The sequence below is a fragment of the Trachemys scripta genome, chromosome 8 (genome assembly GCF_013100865.1).
Source record: "Trachemys scripta elegans isolate TJP31775 chromosome 8, CAS_Tse_1.0, whole genome shotgun sequence".
In the NCBI taxonomy this organism is placed as follows: Eukaryota; Metazoa; Chordata; order Testudines; family Emydidae; genus Trachemys; species Trachemys scripta.
In genome coordinates this window covers 28564671-28588712 of record NC_048305.1, presented here as the reverse complement: position 1 = coordinate 28588712, position 24042 = coordinate 28564671, and the positions used below count along the sequence as shown (strand labels likewise).

Here is a 24042-nt window from a genome sequence, read left to right as displayed (position 1 = left end):
TGTAACTTTCCATCTATGTGCTTTTTTTAACAGCCCCCCCATTCCTCAAACCTAGCAAAGCACGGACTCCATTAAGGATTATATCCATGTTTGACACTAGCCATTTTGGCTGTAGTCCTGTTTAAAAAGCATAATTTGACTTTTCCCTATTGTAAAATAGATCATAAAACAAATCTATTTCCTCACTCTCCTCTAACTCAAACTGTTGAAAGATTTTTGTTCAAACGTCTGCACACTCATAAGAAAGTCACTTCCAGATAGGGACCAATTTTGAAAATTTCAGTCCAAAAGGTGAATACTACAGATGAAAGCAGGGGCTTATAAAAGAAACTATTTTACAGTTAACTGAAGATGGCACTACAGGCAACTCCTATAATTGCTGATTAATTTTGCAAAGATTCAGCTCAGAGGTGACAGTGTGAACTAGTATCAATGTAATTTTTAAAAGATGCTTCTGGGGAATATTTTCCCTTGCATTCCTGTACAGTACAGTCAGTGAGAGAAGTAATCTAAGCTTTCCCCCTTAGAACATAAAAACAGGCTAGCAAGCATTCTTGGTGTAGTAGTCATTAAATAAGGCAGATGATGAAAACAGGGCTAAAAATGACATTCACAATCTTATTTATTTTTTCTTGTGCTGTCTTAGCAGACTTACTCCCGCTATATTCCCATTGAAATCCATGGGACTACTGTAAGTATCAAAGCAAGCCCTATATTTATGGCTCAGATATAAGGGATGACATGATTAATCTCTGTGTTTCTTTCCTTATCACCATGGCATAGCCTTTACTCCCCGGCTTTTAATATGAACGTTAAACTCCCCTGGTAGCTTGTTTTATAGCCAGTCAGTTGTGACTTACACACTGTCCCCAAAAATACAAAGCTAGAAGTCATATTTTGCATGTATATATATATATATATATATTCTTTTCTATTAGGCAAGAACATTGCAAGTTAGTCCTCACACACCAGAGCACTTTGTCCCTTTTCAATTACCAATGCCATTTAAACACTTCAACCAGAAAGCGACAGGTTTTTGATCACTTCAGCTGAGTAATTTGTGGCCCAGAAAAATGAAGTCCTCCTATTCAGAATCACTCTTCAGGATACTGCTACAATGGACAGATAGCATCCTTTCCCTTACTAATTCAATTACTATTCCTTTCCAGCCTTCTTCCTGTCCCCCCCGCCAACTCACACACCCATCCTTCTCTGAGATTAAGGGAGACCGCTTAGTTCTATTACAATTTTATTTTGTTTTTGTTTCTGCTTTCTCCCACTTACACATTCTGGGTGTCAAGTTCATTCAGGTGGCAGGCAATACACCCCTGTGTTACCAGTGCAAACTTCCCTGAGTGGAGACAAGCCAGGGTCAGCCATTATTACAAGAGCTCCATGCCTGCTCCTGGTGCCCATAGGGAATCTTTCCTTTTGTGCTTCTATAAGAGAAAAACCTTTTCTGACTTCCAGTTTAGCAGTAATCCAGAAAATTGGGGTTGAAATATAGGGAAAGAAAACAAACCATCCCGAACCACCACTGACTTACACAGAAGATAAGGATAAAAACTAGGGCTGTTGATTAATCGCAGTTAACTCACGCAATTAATTAAAAAAAAAATGAATGGTGATTAATCGCACTGTTAAACAATAGAATACCAACTGAAATTTATTAAATATTTTTGGATGTTTTTCTACATTTTCAAACATATTGATTTCTATTACAACACAGAATACTAAATGTTACTCCTGAGGGCATTCTGCACCAAAAACCCAAAAATTCTGTGTACAGTATTTTAAAATTTTGCAAATTTTATTTGTCAAATAAATGTGGAGGCTCCAGCATGGCACTGGGGAGCACAGGCCACTGGCTGAACGGAGGTGGAAGATCACTGTGAAGCTCCGCCCCGGGACATGGACTCAGCTGTGAGGCTGCACCGAACCCTGACACAGTGCAAGGACCAGGCCTGCCCCAGAAACATCACCAGGTGCACCAGGTGTTGACAGGCAAACTCAGCAAAGCATGATCCAAGTGTGGAGGAGCTTAGTGTGAGGGGGAATCCACGTGTGTGTTGAGAGAGTTCTGTGTGGGGCAATCTGGGTGCGGGCAGCTCATTGGGGAATCCGGATGCATAGGGGCTTGTTGGGGAACCACCATTCCAGAGGACATACTTCCATGCAGCTGATGCTTGTTAAAAAAATAATGCGTTAATTACATTTGTGACTGAACTCCTTGGGGGAGAATTGTAGGTCTCCTGCTTTGTTTTACCCGCATTCTGCCATCATGTTATAGCAGTCTTGGATGATGACCCAGCACATGCTCGTTTGAAAAACACTTTCACAGCAGATTTGACAAAGCGCAAAGAAGGTACCAATGTGAGATTTCTAAAAATAGCTACAGCACTTGACCCAAGGTTTAAGAATCTGAAGTGCCTTCCAAAATCTGAGAGGAAGGAGGTGTGGTGCATGCTTTCAGAAGTCTTAAAAGAGCAACAGTCAGATGCGGAAACTACAGAACCCAAACCATCAAAAAAGAAAATCAACCTTCTGCTGGTGGCATCTGATTCAGATGATGAAAATGAACATATATCAGTCCGCTTTGCTTTGGATCGTTATTGAGCAGAACCCATCATCAGCATGGATGCATGTCTTCTGGAATGGTGGTTGAAGCATGAAGAGACATATGAATCTTTAGTGCATCTGGCATGTAAATATCTTGCAACGCCGGCTACAACAGTGTCTATTCTATGCGAACGCCTGTTCTCACTTTCAAGTGACGTAAACAAGAAGCGGGCAGCATTATCTCCTGCAAATTGTAACCAAACTTATCCGTCTGAGTGATTGCCTGAAGTAGGACTGAGTGGACTTGTTTTCAGTTTTACACTGTTTCATTTTTGAATGTAGTTATTTTTTGTACATAATTCTACATTTGCAAGTTCAATTTCATGATAAAGAGATTGCCCTGCAGTACTTGTATTAGGTGAATTGAAAAATACTACTTCTTTTGTTTTTTTACAGTGCAAATATTTGTAATCAAAAGTAAATATAAAGTGAGCACTGTACACTTTGTATTCTATGTTATAGTTGAAATAAATATTTTTGAAAATGTAGAAAACATTGAAAAATATTTAAATAAATGGTATTCTTTTATTTTTTAACAGCACGATTAATTGCACGATTAACCGCTATTAATTTTTTTAATCGCTTGACAGCTCTAGTAAAAACCTCTCACATTCTTCAGGGCAAGGATCATGCTCTGTCTGGGAAACACCTACCACAATGAGGGTGCTACCATATACAAATAGTAAAAAGGAAGCATTTAGATACTACAGCCACAGTGCATAGATATTTGGGATAGGGTGCTATGGAAACTAGACATAACAGAAGCTATCAGAGCTAACATACCATAGGCATCCTAAATAGGCTAGAGAAGTTCTAAAAGCAGCTGGTGGGTAGGGTTGCCGGGGGTCCGGTTTTCAACTGGAATGCCCAGTCGAAAAGGGACCCTGGTGGCACTGGTCAGCACCACTGAGTGGTACGTTAAAAGTCCAGTCGGTGGTGCAGTGGTGGCTCAGGGCTAAAGCACGATCCCTGCCTGCCCTAGCTCCACGCAGCTCCCGGAAGTGGCGCCAGGTCCTTGTGGCCCTTAAGGCGCATGGGCAGCCAGGAAGACTCTGTGCGCTGCCCCACCCCACGTGCCGGCTCCGCAGCTCCCATTACCCACTAACCACGACCAATGGGAGCTGCGGGGGAGGTGCCTGTGGGCGCGAGGGCAGCACGCGGAGCCTCCCTGGCTGCCCATGCACCTAAGGGCTGCAGGAACCTGGTGGTCACGTCCTGGGAGCCGCAGTAAGCGCTGCCAGGACCCTGCACCCCGCACCCTCTCCAGCACCCCAACCCCCCGCCCCAGCCCGGAGTCTTCTCCTGCACTCCAAACCCTTCGTCCCCGGCCCCACCCCAGAGCCCGCACTCCCAGCTGGAGCCCTACCGCAACCCAATCCCCTGCCCCAGCCCGGTGAAAGTGAGTGAGGGTGGGGGAGAAAGAGCGACGGAGGAAGGGGGGATGGAGCAAGTGGGGGCAGGGCCTGGGAGAAGGGGTGGGACAGGGCCTGAGAAAGGGCAGAGCAGGGGCCGCGGAAGGGGTGTTCGGTTTTGTGCCATTAGAAAGTTGGCAACCTTATTGTCACACAACTGGAGGCACTTCCAGAGTAAAGGCTTTATATTCAGAGCAAGCATAATGGGGCTGATAGAGCCAGGGTTGTCTGTGAATACCAGCCTATGCATGCTCCACAATCATCAAAGCCAAGAGAGATTTGAGAGGGAAAATCCCTTCTTCAGCAGCTGTGGAACATTTGAAGAAGCACTCATCCCAGCTAGTAAGCAGAAGGCTTTTTGTTTTATTTTTAAAACTTTGTCTATGTTCTGATAAATGTTCAGTATATTTTTTTATTTATTAGTTAAGGGAATTAGATTCCAGTCCTGCAAACCCTTTGTAAGAACCTCCAGGGCTGGAATCTAGGGACCAGGAGCGTTCTGGGCTGCGGGCACCTGTGCATCACCAATGGAGGCTCAGGCTGGGTGTCCACGGAAGGATCCTGTGCAGCTGGGCTCGGCAGGAAGTATTGTGCAGCAGGATTTGGGTGGCAGCTCCAAACAGCCACTGACTGGCTGGTACCAGTATTTAAACCAGGAAGCCATGAAGGAAGGTATCTGAGCAACAACATAGATTGCCTGCCCATTTCTGCTCCAGATCCTGCTTGCGGTCAGAGGTGAAAGTAAGCCGGTACGATCCAGTGCGGCTTACCGGCAAGAGCCAGTACACCGTGCTGGACCGCACCAGCTTCCGCGGCGGGGATTTAAAGGGCTCTGGGCTACCCGCCGGTAGCCAGGCTGGGGCCGGGATTTAAAGGGCTCGGAGCTCCCCGCCGCTGCGGGGAGCCCAGAGCCCTTTATATCTCCCCCGCAGCTCAGGCGGCTGGCTGGGGCCGGGATTTAAAGGGCCCGGAGCTCCACGGTGGCCGGAGCCCCGGGCCCTTTAATTTGCCCCGGGGGCTCCCAGCCACCTCTGTAGCTGGGAGCCCTGGGTTGATTTAAAGGCCCTGGGGCTCTCAGCCACAGCCGGTGCCCCAGGGCCTTTAAATCTAATGAGGCCACGCCTCTTCCGGATGAGGCCACGCCTCTTCCGGATGAGGCCACGCCCCCTCAGGACTCCGGCAGTACCGGTAAATCCTGTAAGTTACTTTCACCCCTGCTTGCGGTAGACCCTAGATTCCGGTTTCTGACCCTGGTTTGTCCTTGACTTTGCTATTCAATTGCTGCCTGTAAACTGGCATCTGTCTTGGGGTACGTCTATACTTACCTCTGGGTTCGGCGGTAAGCAATCGATCTTCTGGGATCGATCCCGGAAGTGCTCGCCGTCAACGCCGGTACTCCTGCTCCGCGAGAGGAGTAGGCGGAGTCAACGGGGGAGCCTCCCTGTCGCGTGTGGACCTTTGATAAGTACCTTTAAGTTCGAACTAAGGTACTTCAACTTCAGCTACATTATTCACGTAGCTGAAGTTGTGTATCTTAGTTCGAACTGGGGGGTTAGTGTGGACCAGCCCTTGGACTTTAACTTCCTGGTACCTGACTCAGTCTGACTCCTGCCCACCACTAGGTCTGACCTCCCACATCCTGGTTGTGATACTCTTAGTCACATTAGTAACAAGCTGCAGGATCAGGTCTCTAAATACAGAATTACTGCTGTGAGGGTGTTTTTAAGGGCCACCTCATACCATCAATTGAATTCACTGAGGAGTTCTGTTTAAAAACTAAAATCTTACAACCATGGTATTCTGATAACATAGAATAGCAAACATTTTTCCATCTGATACCATTATGTTCAAGCCAGGAAATTTAAACACGTGAGAAAGAAAACATCAACACATGAGAGGCTCTTACAAATGCATGAAGAGGAAGACATCACGAATTTGTGCTTACGCTGCATTGAAGTGATTCTGCAAAAGAGACATATTGGTGTCTTATACAAATCTTTGTACATGATAATAAATGGAACCTGAAGCCATCAAAAACTACATAGATTAGGCCAGTAATTACCAATTATGTGCAACTGTGTGTTTGTCAGGTAACCCTTTTAGACCATCAAGGGCTGGATTCAAATGAATAATAATCAAATTAACTATATCTTACTCTTTTTTACTGTCCTGACCAAATTCCATATGGAATTTGATATAGTATCTGGGCTGAATCTTGGAAAAAGAATATTTTCTATCCTATTCAGGGTCTTACACCTAAATTATAGGAGTGACACCACTTTGCCAATAAGATGTGCTATTCCTAGAAGGAATAGAGTGAGATAAGGACTGAATGGAAGCTTTAAATCCCCATTTATTACCAATTACCGATTCCTCCCCAGAGACAAGAACTGAACCAAACAACTGGTTTTCAGGCTATGTACACACTACAGTTTACATGGATATGTTAGATTGCTCAAGAGCGTGAATAAGACACCCCCCGAGGGATGTAAGTTACATTGACCTAAGCACCAGCATGGACAGCGCTATGATGGAAGGAGAGCTACTTCCACTGACATAGCTACTTCCGTTTGCAGGGGCTGGAATAATTAAGTCGACAGGAGAGCTCTCTCCTGCCATTTTACAGCATCTGCGCTAGCAGCGCTACATCTTTTGCCATTGTAAGCTCTGTAGCGTAGCCATAGCCAAAGTCTCTTGCTATAACCACTGCTGATAGATCTTTTCCTATTACAGGCCCACTCTCTGCCCTGATGGAGGACTACACAGGCTCCATTGCACGCATTCGCATAAGATATAAAAGAAATGTCAACCTAAATCTGAGTTCATTAAATTTGGTCACACCACTAACATGGATTTGATTTCTGTTCTTAGTAGAATTTTTCTTAATCTCTCACATGTGCAATTTCAGCTGCTTTCAGAAAAGCAACTGTGGGCCACATGAACATCTGAAGTCAGAGTATAGAGCTCTTTTATAATTCTCTATGGACTAGATTCTGTTCAGTTTCACCCTTGACTTCAATGGAATTACTCTGCATATACATCAGAGTTTCGCCCAATACACACTTGTTATATACATGTTTGATACTTCTCAATGATAAAATTGAGACTCCAACCACCACACATTTAAGATGGAAAAGGAAGCATATTTCAAAGCAGCAAGGACTTCGTCACATTTTTTGTTAAAAAAAAAGAAAATCCCTGAGGGATACACGATTTAATTCTGCTTACAAGAACGTGAGCACATGTTGTCCAATGAGGCCAAGTACTGACCATAACACTCAGCCACAATGTTTTAGTGTTACATTGAATTGTGTGAGTAATGCCTAGAAAGTGAAATCTCTCCTCCTTGTTGCCCTGAAATAAACTCCTTATGGCGATTACTTTGTCTGCTGACTGAATAACAGCACTAATCACTTAATCTGCTTAACACCTTAGCTTTCATTTAACAGCCTTGACAATCATGAAGAGCTAAAAAGGTTAAAACAAATCACCATCCAGTTCTAACAGGAATAAATACTGTTTCATACTCAGATGAAAAAGTATCTATCATGTAGGGTGAGGGTAATGTCACTTTAGGGAATTTTAATTATGAAATGATGCCTTAAAATGACAACTGTTTAGATACAAAATGGTATCAGGTGGTAATCACATTTCACTAGTTCCCCTACATTCATGTAGGGTTTCTTTTTAAACATATCCTACAGCACTAATGTTGACTTTCTACTTTTTTTCTCCACTGAAATAGAAAGTAACCATTTCATTCACATAGGCCCCACCTTCACTGACATCTGACAGATGCTTGTGTCTGCCTGTGTGGTATCGACTGTACAAAAAATGGATCATAACAATCGGCACAAGTGCAGCCTCCCTGCCTTGTGTCTGCCGGGATCAGGTGCCACTGGCCATGCAGGAGTGCAGAGACCCCTCTGTAGCCCCACTGTCACAGTCCCACTCATTCACTCCTGCGTTTTTAATTTATTTGCACAGGGTCAGTAGCCTCACAAAGGAAAGTGTTTGCTCCTGTATTGAACCCTTTTAACAAAAATCCAGTATTCTTAAGTGTCTCATTTTTATCATGCTTATTATCCAAACAAGTTATTGTTGCTAAGAGACTTCACCTTTGAAATAGCTAGTTCTCCCCGGGCCAGGGGGTGGGGAGCTGCCACGCGGGGGAGGTGAGGGGGGAGAGGACCTCAGGGTGGAGGGAGGGTGGGGAGCTGCTGCAGGGCTGGTGGGGGGGGGGGGGGGGGCGGCGCAAGGTGGAAGTTTTGCCTAGGACGCAAAACTTCCTTGCACCGGCCCTGCTTATAGGCAGGCTTGGCAGCATTCGAATTATATTATTTGCCAGTAAATGTCAATTTCACCTGACACACTGAAATCAACAACAACAACAAAAATGGATCATAACAATCGGCACAAGTGCAGCCTCCCTGCCTTGTGTTTGCCGGGATCAGGTGCCACTGGCCATGCAGGAGTGCAGAGACCCCTCTGTAGCCCCGCTGTCACAGTCCCACTCCTTCACTCCTGCGCTGCCACAGGGCCTCTGATATCCAATCTCTGCAGGTGAATGGTGTGGGGAAGGCTGCGGTCCTGGCAGGGCAAAGCAGAGACCCCTGACCAGGACTACAAGGAGGATAAGGATGATACACAGCCACAGGGGAGGCCACCTGGCTGCTGAATGGCTCCATCCCTGAGCAGGAGCCATTCAGCAGCAGGGTGGCCTCCCCTGTGGGTGGGGGGCTCTGCTCTATCCCAACCGATCTGCAGTCTTCCTCACATCTTGTGCCTGCAGAGATTGCGTATCACTGGCTCTGCAGCTAAGCAGAGCGGTCTCTGCAGTTCTGCTGTCATAGCCCTACTCACTCACTTGTCAGCCAGGTGAGTGGGAGCCATCCCCTGGCAGGAACTGTTCAGCAACACCCCACGGCCAGGGCTCGTCCTCCTCCTTACAGTCCTGACCAGAAGCTCCGCTCTGCTGAGCCAGGACTGCAGCCTTCCCCACACCTTGCGTCCTGGCGACTTGGGCCTCTTGGCCATGCAAGGAACCCCATGTAGCCTTGCTGTCAGTGCTGGGAGCCTAGTGCAGCTCCACTGCCAGCATTGCCCGAACTCTAATTCCAACCCTACCTCCTTTTAATTTCTCACATTTGTACAAACCAAAATCGTTAAAAATAAAACATGTTTAAAATTCATTAATAATCGTTAGGAAAAATAAAAATCAAATGCTGCTAAGCCTAGTTAGGGACTGAAGTGGTTAGGAAAGGAATTCATTCCTGGATATGAATTAAATCACCAACTCTTTCTCCAGCTGGGATAGAGTATATCATTAGATGTCACAAATGCATTATTGGATGGAGGCTGCCAGACGTCCTTGTACTAAAGACTGTTGAGCAATGTTTGCAATGTCTGAATTTTAGCTTATTGCTTTGCTGTCCAAATCAAAATATTTTTTTAAAAGAGGATCTTAAAGTTACTTTTAGGTTGAGCTATTACTGTACCTTGTCCTAGATGTTTGTCCCCAGCCCTAGGCTCTTCCAATCTGTAGCTGCCACTTCCAGCGTTTAGAGAGAGTTCAGAAAGAGTTATATTTATTTCTGTATCTTCAAAGTCCATGTGGCTCAAAAAGGCATCTCCAGTTAAGAGAGGGTCTACCACTAGTGGGGAGCAGGGTGGAGAGGGAGATGACAGAGATGACCTTGGAGATAAGGATGTCATTGATTTGGGGGTCCCAGACAAAGATCTCAGAGCCTGGATACGACTGGTGGCATCTGTTTTGTGAGTTTTTGCCACCTCATTCTCATGAATAGTGGTGATATAGCCTGAAGGCTTAAATCCAGCGGCTCCCTCCAAGAGTAAGAAGTCAACTTTGTTCTGATAGTCTGAGTCCAACTGTTCCCACTGCTCATAGTAGAGATCAGTAAAACTGGCTGAGGTGGAAGAATCCTGGCTAGAGGTGGCAAGAGATCCTCTGCTCGATGCGAGAGAGCCATGGCTGCTGCCCGAAGAGAGGGAAAGCATGCTGGTAGAGAGGCTGCAAAGAAACACAAACATGTCAGAGGAAGCTTGGCTTTTACATCATATGAGTTCTGAAAGACACCATGACATTTTTATGCATGACTCATCACCACACTCACCAAAATGCTGGTGCAGTTTGCTATTTTAGCTTTTAAACAACAAGACATCAGTCCGTAGCTTTAGGCACCCTGACAATTTAGAATTAAAATCCACACAGGAATTGTCACCCAGCAGTACAGTTGATTGAAAATTTCCAAACTTCAATTGATGACACTTCAATGAAAACAGGTGATGTAATTTGCTTTTTTCAACAATCTGTATTCATCATCCTATGAGCCCTCTCTTACACACACACAAATAATCATCAACTCAAAGCAACAAAGGATTAGAGTAACAGCATTCTTTGTTCAGTTATGTGGAGGTCCTCTGGTTCTTCTTAACCTTCAAGATGGAGCATGAGAACAGGTCCTTTGCCCCATATAGGAAAGATGAGCTTAATGCCACAGTGAGGCAAGGACGGTCCCTTCATGTCACAGGAATAGTTTCCAGTTGTCTAACCTCAAACTCCAACCCAATATATGGCCTGCTGTGAAGTTCAGCCTGCAACTATCTGGGATGAGCCCAGTAACATGCTGTTCTGAGCTGACTTGCAAGATTAATCTACGTGAAAAATTAGGATTGCCAAGCAGAATCAGTCTCAGTTATTCCAGTGCCACACTAGTGAGTGACTAAACACAGCTCTGACTAGCCATTTACCTCTGGAGATCGGCCTCAAATCAGAATTAATTTCAAGTGAAGTAAATGTTAGCTGAGTCCTTGAAGGATGCTTGTTCACATAAAAAGACCCTTACAATTCAGCACAATTGTTTCTGCTCAGTAGAAACTCAGAACTGACATATTTCAGAGTAGCAGCCGTGTTAGTCTGTATCCGCAAAAAGAACAGGAGTACTTGTGGCACCTTAGAGACTAACAAATTTATTTGACATAGGAGATGTTATAAATCAGGCAGCAATACATTAGCAGATGTGTGTGTGGGAAGTCTGTACTAGGACTGTTTTAAGCTAGCCTTATTTGGCTTCCATTTCACAAGTGAGAAATTCACACCAAATTCATTTAAGAGAAGCAGAATGCAATGGGGTAAAGTGTGTAAGAGGATTTTGTTAAAGTAAGAATGCAGGACTTGCAGATTTGTTTTAATAAGATAATGAACAATTTGTATTTTTGTGTCAGTTATAAAATCAGAAAGAACAAAATAAAATACCATTCCCAAACTAAAACAGAACTATATAACCTCTGAGGTCTCACATATGTTACCAGCGAGGCGTTCCTTGGTGCATGATCCTACAAATACTGAATTACCAAATACAGTACTTACTACCCGGAATAACTATACTGGAAACACTAGTAATCTTAGAGCCTTTAGTCCTCACTTCAGATCTAGATTTGCTATTGTTTAAAAACTTACACTTGGGTTATTTTTAACATGGATTTAAAAAAAATATTCCTAATGCTGAAAAAGCTAGGGGAATGCTAATTAATAAGCATAACATTACTTATTTGTGATTTATGGATCAGCAACACTGTCTAGGAGTGGTGCTAAATAAATCATACACCATATGCTTGTTCTTTTAAGGAAAACATGCAGAGTTCAGCAAAGCTTTAGCACAGATTGCCTTCTGCACTAGGATGGCAGATGTGTATCACATCAGTCTTATGAAAAACACCTGTTGTGTGAAGCATGGCTTAGAAGAGGCCACCAGAATTTGAGTAGGAACCTTGGTAATGTTTGTAAGACTATTGAGAGCTAGTAAATATTATTATTTACCAAATACTATTATAAAACAGTTATAATTTCATTTTTTAAAAGAATGCTTCTTATTCGTTCCCTGTGACAGAAAGTTTGGTGAACTTCATTACACTGCACATGCAAATACATGCTCACAAGCATTTGCTCATACTGTGTGTTTGCCCAAGTCACTGAGTGAGTGTGTCAAGAACAGAAAGTATGGTGCACAGAGTAAGGAAATAATGAGTTACACAGCCCACTCCGAGAACTGGGAAATGAATGCATGATGTAGCTTCACCCGCTAGAAATAATGCCAACTTCACCATGTGGGAATAGCTGCCTATCTGCAATAGTTCTAAGTGGCCTCTCTAAGAGTCAGATATTTTGCACTAAAATTTCTTTCCGGTCTTTTCACTATTGCCTTGATGAAAGAGGATAGGCCTCAGAGCAGAATCCAAACAGCAAATAGCATCAGCTCATTGACTATCGGTCTCGTGCCAGTATTTAGCCTTAGATGGAGTTTACCACCAGCTTTGGGCTGCATTCCCAAGCTACCCGACTCCAAGAAGACCCGGTCCCGGCGCGCCGGGGGCCGCTACCGGCCTCACACCATCCACGGGCACCTCTTAACAGTTTCACGCCCTCTTGAACTCTCTCTTCAAAGTTCTTTTCAACTTTCCCTTACGGTACTTGTTGACTATTGGTCTTGTGCCACTATTTAGGCTTAGATGGAGTTTACCCCCAGCTTCAAGAGGGCGTGAAACCGTTAAGAGGTGCCCGTGGACGGTGTGAAGCCGGTAGCGGCCCCTGGCGAGCTGGGACCGGGTCTTCTTGGAGTCGGGTTGCTTGGGAATGCAGCCCAAAGCTGGTGGTAAACTCCATCTAAGGCTAAGCATCAGCTCAGTTTGCCCAGTTGATAGAAACCCTATTTCTCCAATGGATGGGACAACTCTTTATCGAGTTCTGAGGATGATTTTAGTGCCTGAATATGTGTACTTGTCTCCAAAGCTACCAACCTTATCCTTTTCCAAAAAGATAGTCTGAACAAACTGAGTACACAATATTTCATTAGAACAAGTTCAAAGATACCATAAATACAATAGACACATTTACAAGCAGGAGCATAAATCTGAAGTCCACTTTCAGAGATACGTGTGTTGTAAGTGGCTTAATTATCAGGCATAATAATGCATGCTTATTTGCTAAGATTAGGCCTTTAGCAATGTCAACTTCTGTGATGAGTTATTTTATTACTCCCATCCCTCACCCGAATCCAAGCATTTTATTATTTCAACTCTTATTATACAAAATTTGAGCACTATGATAAGGGAGAAAGGGCAGTCACATGATGCCCATTTAAAGCATATGTAAATCTCTGAAAGATCAAAAACTCACTTTTTCAGCTGGGCGTGTAACGTTACAACTAACCGCGTTGTTTCCTCCAGTTCGCGGACCAACTGATTTCTTTTGCTATTCAACTTCAATCTAGAGAAGACAGCAAAGATGGACAATAAGTTAAAATGACATTCTAAAATTAAAATGAAAAAATTGTGCCCTTACTGTGCAATTCTGCTGAGACTAAATAGGGAGTAAATTAGGACCGTAATCAGCCCTGTGTAACACAGTTCTATAGTTTTTTTCATGTTTTTTTGTTTTCTTGGTTTTTTAAACAGCTTCAAGAAACACTAAAATCTGGGGCCCAGTCCTGCAAATGCTTATTTCTGGGTAGAGTAGCAAGCACTATACCTGGTTGTGTTTCTAGGATCAGTCCATAGACATTTGGTAGTAGTTTTTGGATAACTCAGGAGGCATTTTGCCAGTCACACAGTTAGAGTCTTACAGTCAATGTATCAGAAATGCGGATTTGTGAATTATCCTTTCACTCAATTTCAAAAAGAAGAGGGAATACATTTTTCATGTCAAATATTTCTCTAAATAAAATAGGTTAAAAAATCACATCGCTAAAGACATTTATGATCCAGTGTAATTTCCAGATTTATATAACCTATTTCTAAGCAGTCAAATTCTAATGAGCGCACACAGCTCCATTGTTTTCCTTCAGCTACTTAATGTCACCAGAACGCTGCTAAGCAGCTGGAGCAGACCACAGAGTCTGTCTCTATAACTGGTAACGAAGTATGATATATTTGTGATTTGGTTTTCAGTGGGAGATTACACACACACACACACACACACACACACACTCTCACTCACCCCTAATGGGAAGAGTGGGTTTTTTCAGGCTCTTCCCCCCTACACCTCTCCTCCCACTGAAGGAGCTTTCCTAGAAACTCCTCACCATAGTACCCGGTATGTAGTTTGTGTAAATAGAAACAAAGATGAATGTTAGGTGGTATAAAGACACTGCCTGAGGCTTCATGTACCATCAAGAGTCTAAATTCAGTCTAGCTAAAACCAGGCTAGTCTATGCAGCCAGTTAGTGTGTGGCAAGCTAGAGAGTGTGAATCTATAGTGCACCAGTGGTCAGACACCAACTTACCATGTGGACCCTGTTTGCTGCACACCCTGGCTTGCTGCAGACTTACTCACTGTTTAGACCAGGGCTCGGCAACCTTTCAGAAGTGGTGTGCCGAGTCTTCATTTATTCACTCTAATTTAAGGTTTCGTGTGCCAGAAATATATTTTAATGTTTTTAGACGTCTCTTTCTATGTCTATAATATATAACTAAACTATTGTTGTATGTAAAGTAAATAAGATTTTTTCAATGTTTAAGAAGCTTCTTTTAAAATTAAATGAAAATGCAGATCCCTCCGGACCGTTGGCCAGGACCCAGGCAGTGCGAGTGCCACTGAAAATCAGCTCACATGCCGCCTTTGGCACGTGTGCCATAGGTTGCCCACCCGTGGTTTAGACAATCCCAGGAGTCAGGGAAAAGGCAGCCAGAAGAGCTCCCTGTCTAAAATAGCCAAAATGTGTTGGACCACTTAAAAAACAAGTTCCAGACCAAAGAACTCTCTCCTGGAAAATCCTTGCCATCTGGAAAATCCTTGCCATCAAGCCTGAAGAGTTCAACTTAGAGACCAATAGGAGGAGCAGGAACAATCTTTACTTACTTACACAATAAAGCATAAAGAGTGACAGTGGGAGTGGGAGGGGCAACATGGTCCACTGGATATGGCATTAGGCAGGCAATCAGGAGCACTGAGTTCTAGTCCAAGCACCATGACTAACCTTCTGTTTGCTACTGGGCATGTCATTTACCTCAGTGCCTCAGTTTCCTCTCCCATCCTTTGTCCATTGTCTGTTTTGACTAGAAGGCCTTAGGGTTCAGGGTCTTCTCTCACTCTATATTTGTACGGCACCTAGTACAATTTGATTTGACTCTAACCACTACTATAACACCAATAAAAAACAGATAGCGAAGGCCAACTCAGTTGGGACACATGAAAGTTTTAAAGTTTGAGGACGATACCAAGCTGGGAGGGGTTGCAAATGCTTTGGAGGATAGGATTAAAATTCAAAATGTTCTGGACCAACTGGAAAATGGTCTGAAGAAAATAGGATGAAATTCAATAAAGACAATTGCAAATACTCCACTTAGGAAGGAACAATCAATTACACACATACAAAATGGGAAATGACTGCCTAGGAAGGAGTATGGCGGAAAGGGATCTTGGGGTCATAGTGAACCACAAGCTAAATATTAGTCAACAGTGTAACACTGTTGCAAAAAAACCCCGATGTATTAGCAGGAGTGTCATAAGCAAGACACGAGAAGTAATTCTTCCGCTCTACTCTACGCTGATTAGGCTTCAGCTGGAGTACTGTGTCCAGTTCTGGGCACCACATTTCAGGAAAGATGTGGACAAATTGGAAAAAGTCCAGAGAAGAGAAACAAAAATGATTAAAGGTCTAGAAAACATGACCTATTAGGGAAGATTGAAAAAAAAAAAAAAGGTTTGTTTATCTGGAGAAGAGAAGATAATTGGGCACATGATAAGAGTTTTCAAACACATAAAAGGTTGGTACCAGGAAGAGGGTAAAAAATTGTTCTCCTTAACCTCTGAAAATAGGACAAGAAGCAATGGGTTTAAATTTCAGCAAGGGATGTTTAGGTTGAACATTAGGAAAAACTTCCTCTCAGGGTGGTTAAGCACTGGAACAAATTGCCCAACGAGGTTGTGGAATCTCCGTCAGTGGAGGTTTTAAAAAAACAGGTTAGACAAACATCTGTCAGGGATACTCTAGTTATTGTGTAGTCCTGCCTTGAGTGCAAGGGTCTAGACTAGATGACCTACTGAGGTCCCTTCCAGTCCTACACTTCTATGATTTAGATCACAACCATATTTTATATGTATGTAGGTAAAGCAAGAGAAATTCCTTTGAAGCACTAGCATTACTTCAGATTTACAATGGTGTAAGAGCAAATTTTGCATTTTTGTCCTTAGTTAGAACATTTTCCGTAGTAGAGAGAAAAGTGGGATAACTCATGCAATTGAAGCAGGTGTTCTCTAGGGATTAGAAAGCAAAATACGATCACTCAGCTATATGATGTTCTCATTGAATCCAGCCCTTCCATGTAAAGAAAACTCAGCACAAGCACTGAAAAGCAAGCTTTCAGGGCTTACAAGTTTTGCAGTGAGGAACCCAGATGGAGATTTTAATGAACTCGCACATTTAGATTATATGTTTCCTGTCCTAACGATATTAAAGTATCTTCAACTTCATAAGGCATAATTTATTTTGAAAAATAGAAGCCCTACCCTGACAGCTGTCGCATTGTAGGCTTTTCTTGATTTATACCTTTGGGCCGAGAGTAGTTTTTAAATTTGTTACTAGAATTTCAGCTAGAAATTTAGTCTTTCATCTCACTTCAGAGAACTTCTGAAATACTAATTAAGTTCATAGCTGTACACACTTCAAAGTGTACACATATATCTGAGTACCATGTGCTTCATAGAGGGAGAAAATTTGATTGATGCAGAAATCAGGTGGATCTGAAGAGTGGGTTTTTTACCCAGGAATGCTTATGCCCTAATAAATCTAAGGGTACGTCTACACTTACTGGAGGGTCCGGCGGCAGGCAATCGATGTTCTGGGATCGATCCCGGAAGTGCTCGCCGTCGACGCCGGTACTCCAGCTCGGCGAGAGGAGTACGCGGCATCAACGGGGGAGCCTCCCTGCCGCGTCTGGACCCGCGGTAAGTTCGGACTAAGGTACTTCGAATTCAGCTACGTTATTAACGTAGCTGAATTTGCGTACTTTAGTCTGAAGTGGGGGCTTAGTGGGGACCAGGCCTCTGGTGCCACCAGACTCCGCATTGTTTTTGTGGATACAGACTAACATGGCTACCCCACTGATGCAAAAGTCAAATGGGATTCTCAGTGGAATCATTAACAAAGGGGGATGCACTACAGAGCAATGTGTCTAAAAATAAGCTTTTCCTCCCTGCTCCCGCCCTCAATTCTTTTGTGACATCCCAAAATGATGTCCCATCCCATAAGCTCCAAGTAAAGGAGTTAATTTTGGAATGGCAGTAGGAGCCATTCATTTAGCTAGAAGTGTTTCACAATAGTAAAAACTCTCGCGATCAGGTATCTCTACGGTGTCTGGAATTTTTCCAATATGCATGAATATATTTTTAGCATACTTGCGTAGGACAGCAGCTAATTACACAGAGTAAATGAGAAGGGAAGTGAGTGCTTGGGGAGGTTCTTTCAGACAAAACCTTAAAAGCAGAAGACTCTTAGCTGCACATGGATGTTCCTAGAACCTCAGGGCACCCTGCTATTTTGCCATGATAAGAGTTGATTATTTATTCTTATTCTATCTGTAAGCCAGTAATTTAAGCTTTGTTCTGCTCTGGTTACATACCTCTCTGTTAAGGCTTTGCTTTGAGTATCTCTTGCAGCTTGAAGATCTTCCTCTAGACGTTTTCTCTCCATCTCCAATCTTTCCACTTCACCCCGAGTCCACTTTCGGGGGCTAATGAACCGCATTTCCTTTAAGAGCTCCTCCTTCTCATTGATTAATATTAGTCGGTCCCGTTCTGAATCCAGCACACCTGGCCAGGCCTCACTGTCCAGTTTAGCCAGATGTATTTTTAAGTTTGCTATTCTATAGAAAAAAAATAAAGTCCACTTCACATACAGTGTTTGTGTTTAGTGGCCTGAGCCCAGCTGCTACTGGACACATGTCCACATAATGAACCACCATGACAATTAGCATCCTTGCTAAGCTGCTCAGCCTGGAGACTGAACTACCCTGCACTGCTGGCATTGTTTACACTATGATTTACCAGATCCATGATTGTCAACAGTGCAGCACAACAGGTGGTAGGAAATTGCAATGTATGTAAGACCCAGAAGTTTTTAACCACAACATCTTCTAAGAGTGATAGACACCAGACCCATCTGAGAATTGCCTGCACTATTGCTTTCACTAGCTGTACCCAATAGAAGTTATGGGAGTGAAAAACATCTTGGTGTAAACCCTAGAGATGTTCCACCCAAGTCAGAGCTGATACACACAGGCTGATACACACTGCCACTGTCAGTGCTCTACCTGTTTTGTGGATTGAGAGAACTTTGTACTTCAGGACTGTGAAGTGCTCTTTATGGATACCAGATTAAGTCAAATACATTTCAAATAAAAAAACTGATCTTGTATTGACAAAGCTAATATGATGCTAGCTAGTACTAAAAGAATCTGAATCTTGAATAGTTTTAGTAAAGCACATTTACAGGCCACATTAAAGTATATTAGATCATATATTGCTAGTCAGAAGTGTAACAGTATGAGTGGTTATGTTAACATTTATAACCCTAACTAATGCATCTGGATACTGTGTGAATGAGCTTGTTCCTAAACCCTCAGCTGTGGGTTTCAGGGCACCCTGCTATTTTGAAAAAGGATGCTCAGTGCAAGTCCAGATTTGAAAAAAATCAAAGCATTAAAACTTAAACCTCAGGCAGCAGCAACATGTGTACGTGAACAGTCAAAGGGGTGACAAAATATCACTCTGAATCACTAGTCACTTATATGGATACTGCATAAAAACTATTTTGATTACAGGGATTATTCCAAAGCCCAACATTAAACTTTATAGTTACTGGTACTTCAGGGCTGCATCATATGTTCAAAAACCTAAGAAAGGACAGATAGGTACTGAATAACCAAAAGAAGGAAATCAACAGCAATAGCTGGTATAGCAGTAACTATACTGGTTTAAATAGAGTAATAGCTGGAGTTTTAGTGGGTAGCTATATAGCAGATCAGATTGCATAAATTTCCATTCTAGCTACCTGGACTCAAGTCACTTAGGTTTTTGAAGCTTTCCCTTTTAAGGATGAAGTTTTCCATGCTTTTTCTCTGACAAAACGTGGACCTTTGTGGAAAGATTATTCAAAAAAAGGTTCAGCAGTTTTGATATAAAATATGAAAGATGGTTGTTTTTTTGTTTGTTTGGGGGATTCTTTTTTAACAGCTCTACAGCTGAAAAGGCTGGTGTCTGGGAAGATGAAGTTTGGCATGCAAATTGCCCTCATGGGACAGTAGTTACACATCTCATTCAGGGTGTAATAAGACTGGAGTTAAACTGAAGTCAATTGGTTGCCAATCTGAGTTTGCCAATTATTTTGTACTCTGGACACACTACATTATTCCAGAACACAAATGTTTGATGTTTATGCTAGGCTGAGCATGTACAATTATATTTATTAACTCAGGTAAATGGGCAGCCAACTAACTGGGATTAAAAATCTTAGTGTAAATACACCCTCAGGTACAGACTAAATTCAAACCCTGATTGGCTTGTCAGAGTTAGCAGGATCACAGAAAAGGGGGCAGCCACTGTTACATGGTTATCAAAGGCTCTCAGGATTCAACTTCTGCCCTCCAGCTCCAAAGCACAGGAGGACCAGAAGTCCATAGGGCTCTATGAAAGGGAGGCAACCTGGCCAGGACTAAGACTATCTAACTTATTCTCATGACACTACAATGGATGTTAACGCTTTTTCTGTCACTTTTCTGCACAAAAGCCACATTTGGGAGGAGGGGGGTTCTTAATGCAGAGCTAGTTCCCACAGCAGTGTTGCTTCTTCTTAATTAATTTAAATTCTATAATTATTAGAAATTCATCCTGACTGTTTTTAAGCCTTCTTAGAGCTATTTTGTTTCTGACTGCCTGATTAAGTGCAACAGTGTGCTCCAATGAAGAATTCATAGTGGCATTAATTTATAATCTAAGAATTCCTCAGTGCATTTTGAAGGAATATGAATTTTTATAAGAGGATTGCTTGGTATTAATCTGATCACTCCTGGCATACATTTGCATGGATATGGCTTTTCAATGGAATTTGTTCTCAATGCTCTGCACACATTCTTACACTTTTTTTTAAACTAACCCTGAATTTGCCCCTGCTTTGCAAGCAACCATTCTTTGCTTTTTGGATTAAAAAAAATAAACCCACTTTTAAAGTCCAAAAAAATTCTTTTATCGTTATGGAATAAATGCTTTGCAAATGACTTAGCATTTAGCTGAAAACTCCAGCCCTTCAGCTTTCACAGACTGAGCATTTAAACCACATCATTCATGCACAAGTCCAGATTTGCATTACAAAGAAATCAGCAATAGTAGGTTCTGAGGTGCCAGGCACAGCGTCATTCTGAGTGCCTATCACCTCTGAGGCTGAAGGAAGTAGAGGGAAGGATGCTTAGTTTTATTTTTAACGGTACTCTTTTTAAATAGAACAATCATTCTAGATTGTTAGTTTGGTATCCCGATATGCAATCTGACTCCTTTATTGATCCAACAAGTCGCTCCCTCTTTGCAGGAACAAATCAGAGCATGTGCACTTCTATACCTGTGTGCACCTGTAACCCACACACCTTCTGGGTGTGGTGTTGTGTCCCATCTAGTGGCACGGAGACCACTTAAAGAGAGAGATAAAATGAGTCTGCTCTACAGCCCTGGGTACTAGCCAGTGGGCTTTTAGCTCATACAGTAGAGGCTCATGCACTAAGCTCCAGAGGACCCCAGTTCAATCCTGCCCACCGACAACCAGCATCTGTTAGTGTTACACACCCAAAATCAATCAGAAATTCAAGTAGTCAGACTTGCTTCTGCGCTTCAATGGCTGATGAAATTGCACCCACCAAAATGGAGGTGGACATTTAGGAAGTGTGCTCGCAAGAACATTCTTAAACTTTTGTAATGTTCTAACTGCTGCAGCAATGGTGTCAAATATGTCATTAAGCCATTAAAACATCCATTTAAGACCTTCTAAGACAAGTCTTGGTCAAGGGTTCAGTCACAATGACTGGTATCTGCTGTCCAATTCCAACCTTGTTTATCCCAATTTGATTAAGGCCTGGACTACACTTTAAATTCAGGTGAACATAGCTATGTTGCTCAAGGTCTGAAAATTCCACACCCTGAGTAACGTCACCATGCCGACCTAACTCCCAGTGTACATACAGCTAGGATGACGGAAACATTCTTCCATCAACCTAGCTACCATTATGTGGGGAAGTGATGTTCCTACAGTGATGGGAAAACCCCTTCCATGGTATATGCTGGTCTACACTATGGGGTTATGCTGGCAGAGTTATGGCACCATCACTATGCCACTACAGTCCCCATAGTGTAGACATACCCTTAGGCATGCTCTGCACTACAAAATTAGGCTGGCGCAAATCACTTTGTATTGACCTTTCCTTCGAGAAACCCAGCTAGCTAAGGATGAGACTATCACCAGGCCCTTGAATCTTTTCAGAAAGGGATGTTACGAATGTTAGCAGGAGACCTACAAGTAGTCTGGCCCTTGGTGTTTCCATTAAATTAAATGTTATAACTAAGTTAACATCAAGTAACTCCTATTTCCAGGCCTTCGGTTTTATCTTTCCAGATAAATCTGTTTTATTAAGCCCTGAATGTTTACTCTTCCCACTGAGACTCTCCTTTTTACAATAAGTCTCTCTACATAGTGCTTGAATCCCTGACTCGCTTATGGAAAAGTACCCATCAGCTTACTTGGTTCTTTTGGGAGAGTAATGCTCCACTGGGTCCTGGGGACAGAGAAATTCTTATTCTTCCTACAGACTCAGCATAAGGGGCCTTTCTTTTAATTCCACTTTGCCAATCTATGGAGAAGGTAAGAAATACCTGGGGTTGCAAACTTTCTGTAATTTTAAATAGATATTGAAAATTGGTTCCAATAATACAGGGACTTCCCTGCAGGTTGGTCTACTGTTATTATTGTCCCACTTTATGACAAGAGGGATAGAAATAAACCTGGGAATGACCATCCAATCAACCTTTAGATGTGGTCTTCAAACTCTATTCCAGATACCTCTTAGGGCTGAGAGCTGTAACCTTTTTGCAGAGAACTACCCAGCTTTAGGAATACAGCTTCTCAACTATAGTTAATTGTTTCGTGCTCTCACATTTGATCTACAAATACTGTTTTCCCCAATGGGGGAATATTTTATGTGGCCTTTACTGATTTGAAATTTGCTTTTAAGTCTGTTGACAGAAGCCATTTATGGAGAAACTTGCAAGGGCTTGGTAAGGTCTCAGGTTAACTATCTTTTGAGAGCCCTTCTTGGCCAAACAATGGCCAGGGTTCGGATAGGGTGGAAGGACAATCTAACAGATCCTATGTCTATTATAAAGGATGTGTATCATGGTTTATTGTCCTCCTCTCTTTTAAATTTTTATATTAAATGGTACTGGGCCTATTTGAGGGGAAGCAGTATTTTGCCCCTAAAATTCTGAATTGACCAGTATCCTGCTATAGGCAGGTACGGTTCTGTTGTCTCAAACGCCTTTGAGTCTGAAATGTCCATTATGGGATTTTGGCATTTTTTGTCAGCAGGAATATACAACTAAAATATTTACTTTTGGACATAAACCAAAGTTCCATAAATGGATAATTGATGACCACTATATTGAACAGGGTAAGTCCTTTTCTTATCTGTTTATATGCTTTACATTCAGGTGTGTGTGAATGGGATAAATGTATATAGGAAGCTATGGGGAGGGCCTTTAGGTCCATGCAAACAATTCTTTGTTTTTCTAGTGTGCATCGGAGTTATTTAATTGCACAGGCTCTCAGACTGTTCACAGCTCAAAATTTATAATTTTTGTGCTCAAACATTATATTATTGAATTATATTATCTCATTACATTTTTATATGTGGAAATTTGGGAATGGAAAGATCATTAAAGAAATGCCAAATAAATTTCTGAGGAGAATACGTCATCTCCTCAGTTATGCCCCAGATGCTTTATGTAGGACAGAGGTGGGTGAATGCCCTATATCTACCAAAGCACAATGCCTCTGTTAATTATTAGTTGCAATTTCAGAATATGAATTTACATTGGCTTCCAAGGTCATGTGCGGAGGAACAGCTTAAGTCTAAAACTTCAAAATTTTCAAGATTTTTGCAAGTCCAATGTCTGCATTCTTGGGGGTTTCAGGAACTAGGTTTGGTCAGGACTTTAAGAATTTTCATTAAGCTTAAAACTGAAGATGTTTGTAAATAATCAGGCATTAATGCAACGCACACGTCTCCCAGGCTCTGCTTTAAACGTCATCCATAGATCTGAGAAATATTTGGAAGTTTTGAATACTAAGCTAAGGGGACGACTTCACAGCTCTGTTTTCAAACACAGTTGGCTCATTAGGAGGGGAGGCCTAGACGCATTGAGAGGCACAACAGTATATGCCATCCACTAGGGTTACCATTCGTCCGGATTCCCCCGGACATGTCCGGCTTTTTGAGCTAAAAATAGTGTCCGGGGGGAATTTGTAAATGTCCGGACTTCCTGCCCCCCATGCAGAGCGTGCACGGCTAACAGGGCAGCCGGTCGGATGGTGCCACTTACATGGGGCTCTGACAGCCAGAGAGAGCCCCTCCTCCACTTCCCCTGCAGCAGAGATCACTCCCTCTCTCCTCCCTGCATTCGCAGATCGCCTCTGGCAGTGTGGAGCTCCTCCCCTGCTCCTCCTCCACTGCTGCCCAGCATGCCGGGACGAACGGCTCAGGCCGTTCCTGAGCAAGTTCACAGAGACGTTAGGCGAAGGCCAATAACAAGGGGGCCAAAGGGTCCGAGAAGGGGCAGGGAGGTTTTGGAGGGGGCAGTCAAGAGACGGGGGGGGGGAGGTTCGGGAGGGCTTCCTGGGGGGGTGGATAAGGTTTTGGGCAGTCAGGATACAGGTAGGGGGTAGGATCCTGGGGGGCA

The 24042-nt window shown here is 42.9% G+C and overlaps 1 protein-coding gene across 1 annotated transcript in view; it reads right to left on the bottom strand.

The window, feature by feature from the left end:
* WWC1 (WW and C2 domain containing 1) overlaps positions 1–24042 on the bottom strand; it is a gene marked incomplete at its 5' end in the record, with an annotated part of 67547 nt that overhangs the window by 34347 nt on the left and 9158 nt on the right. Inside the window, 3 exon segments of the mRNA XM_034779423.1 lie at positions 9530–10062; positions 13228–13317; positions 17670–17912. Coding sequence (XP_034635314.1) covers positions 9530–10062; positions 13228–13317; positions 17670–17912 — 866 coding nt within the window.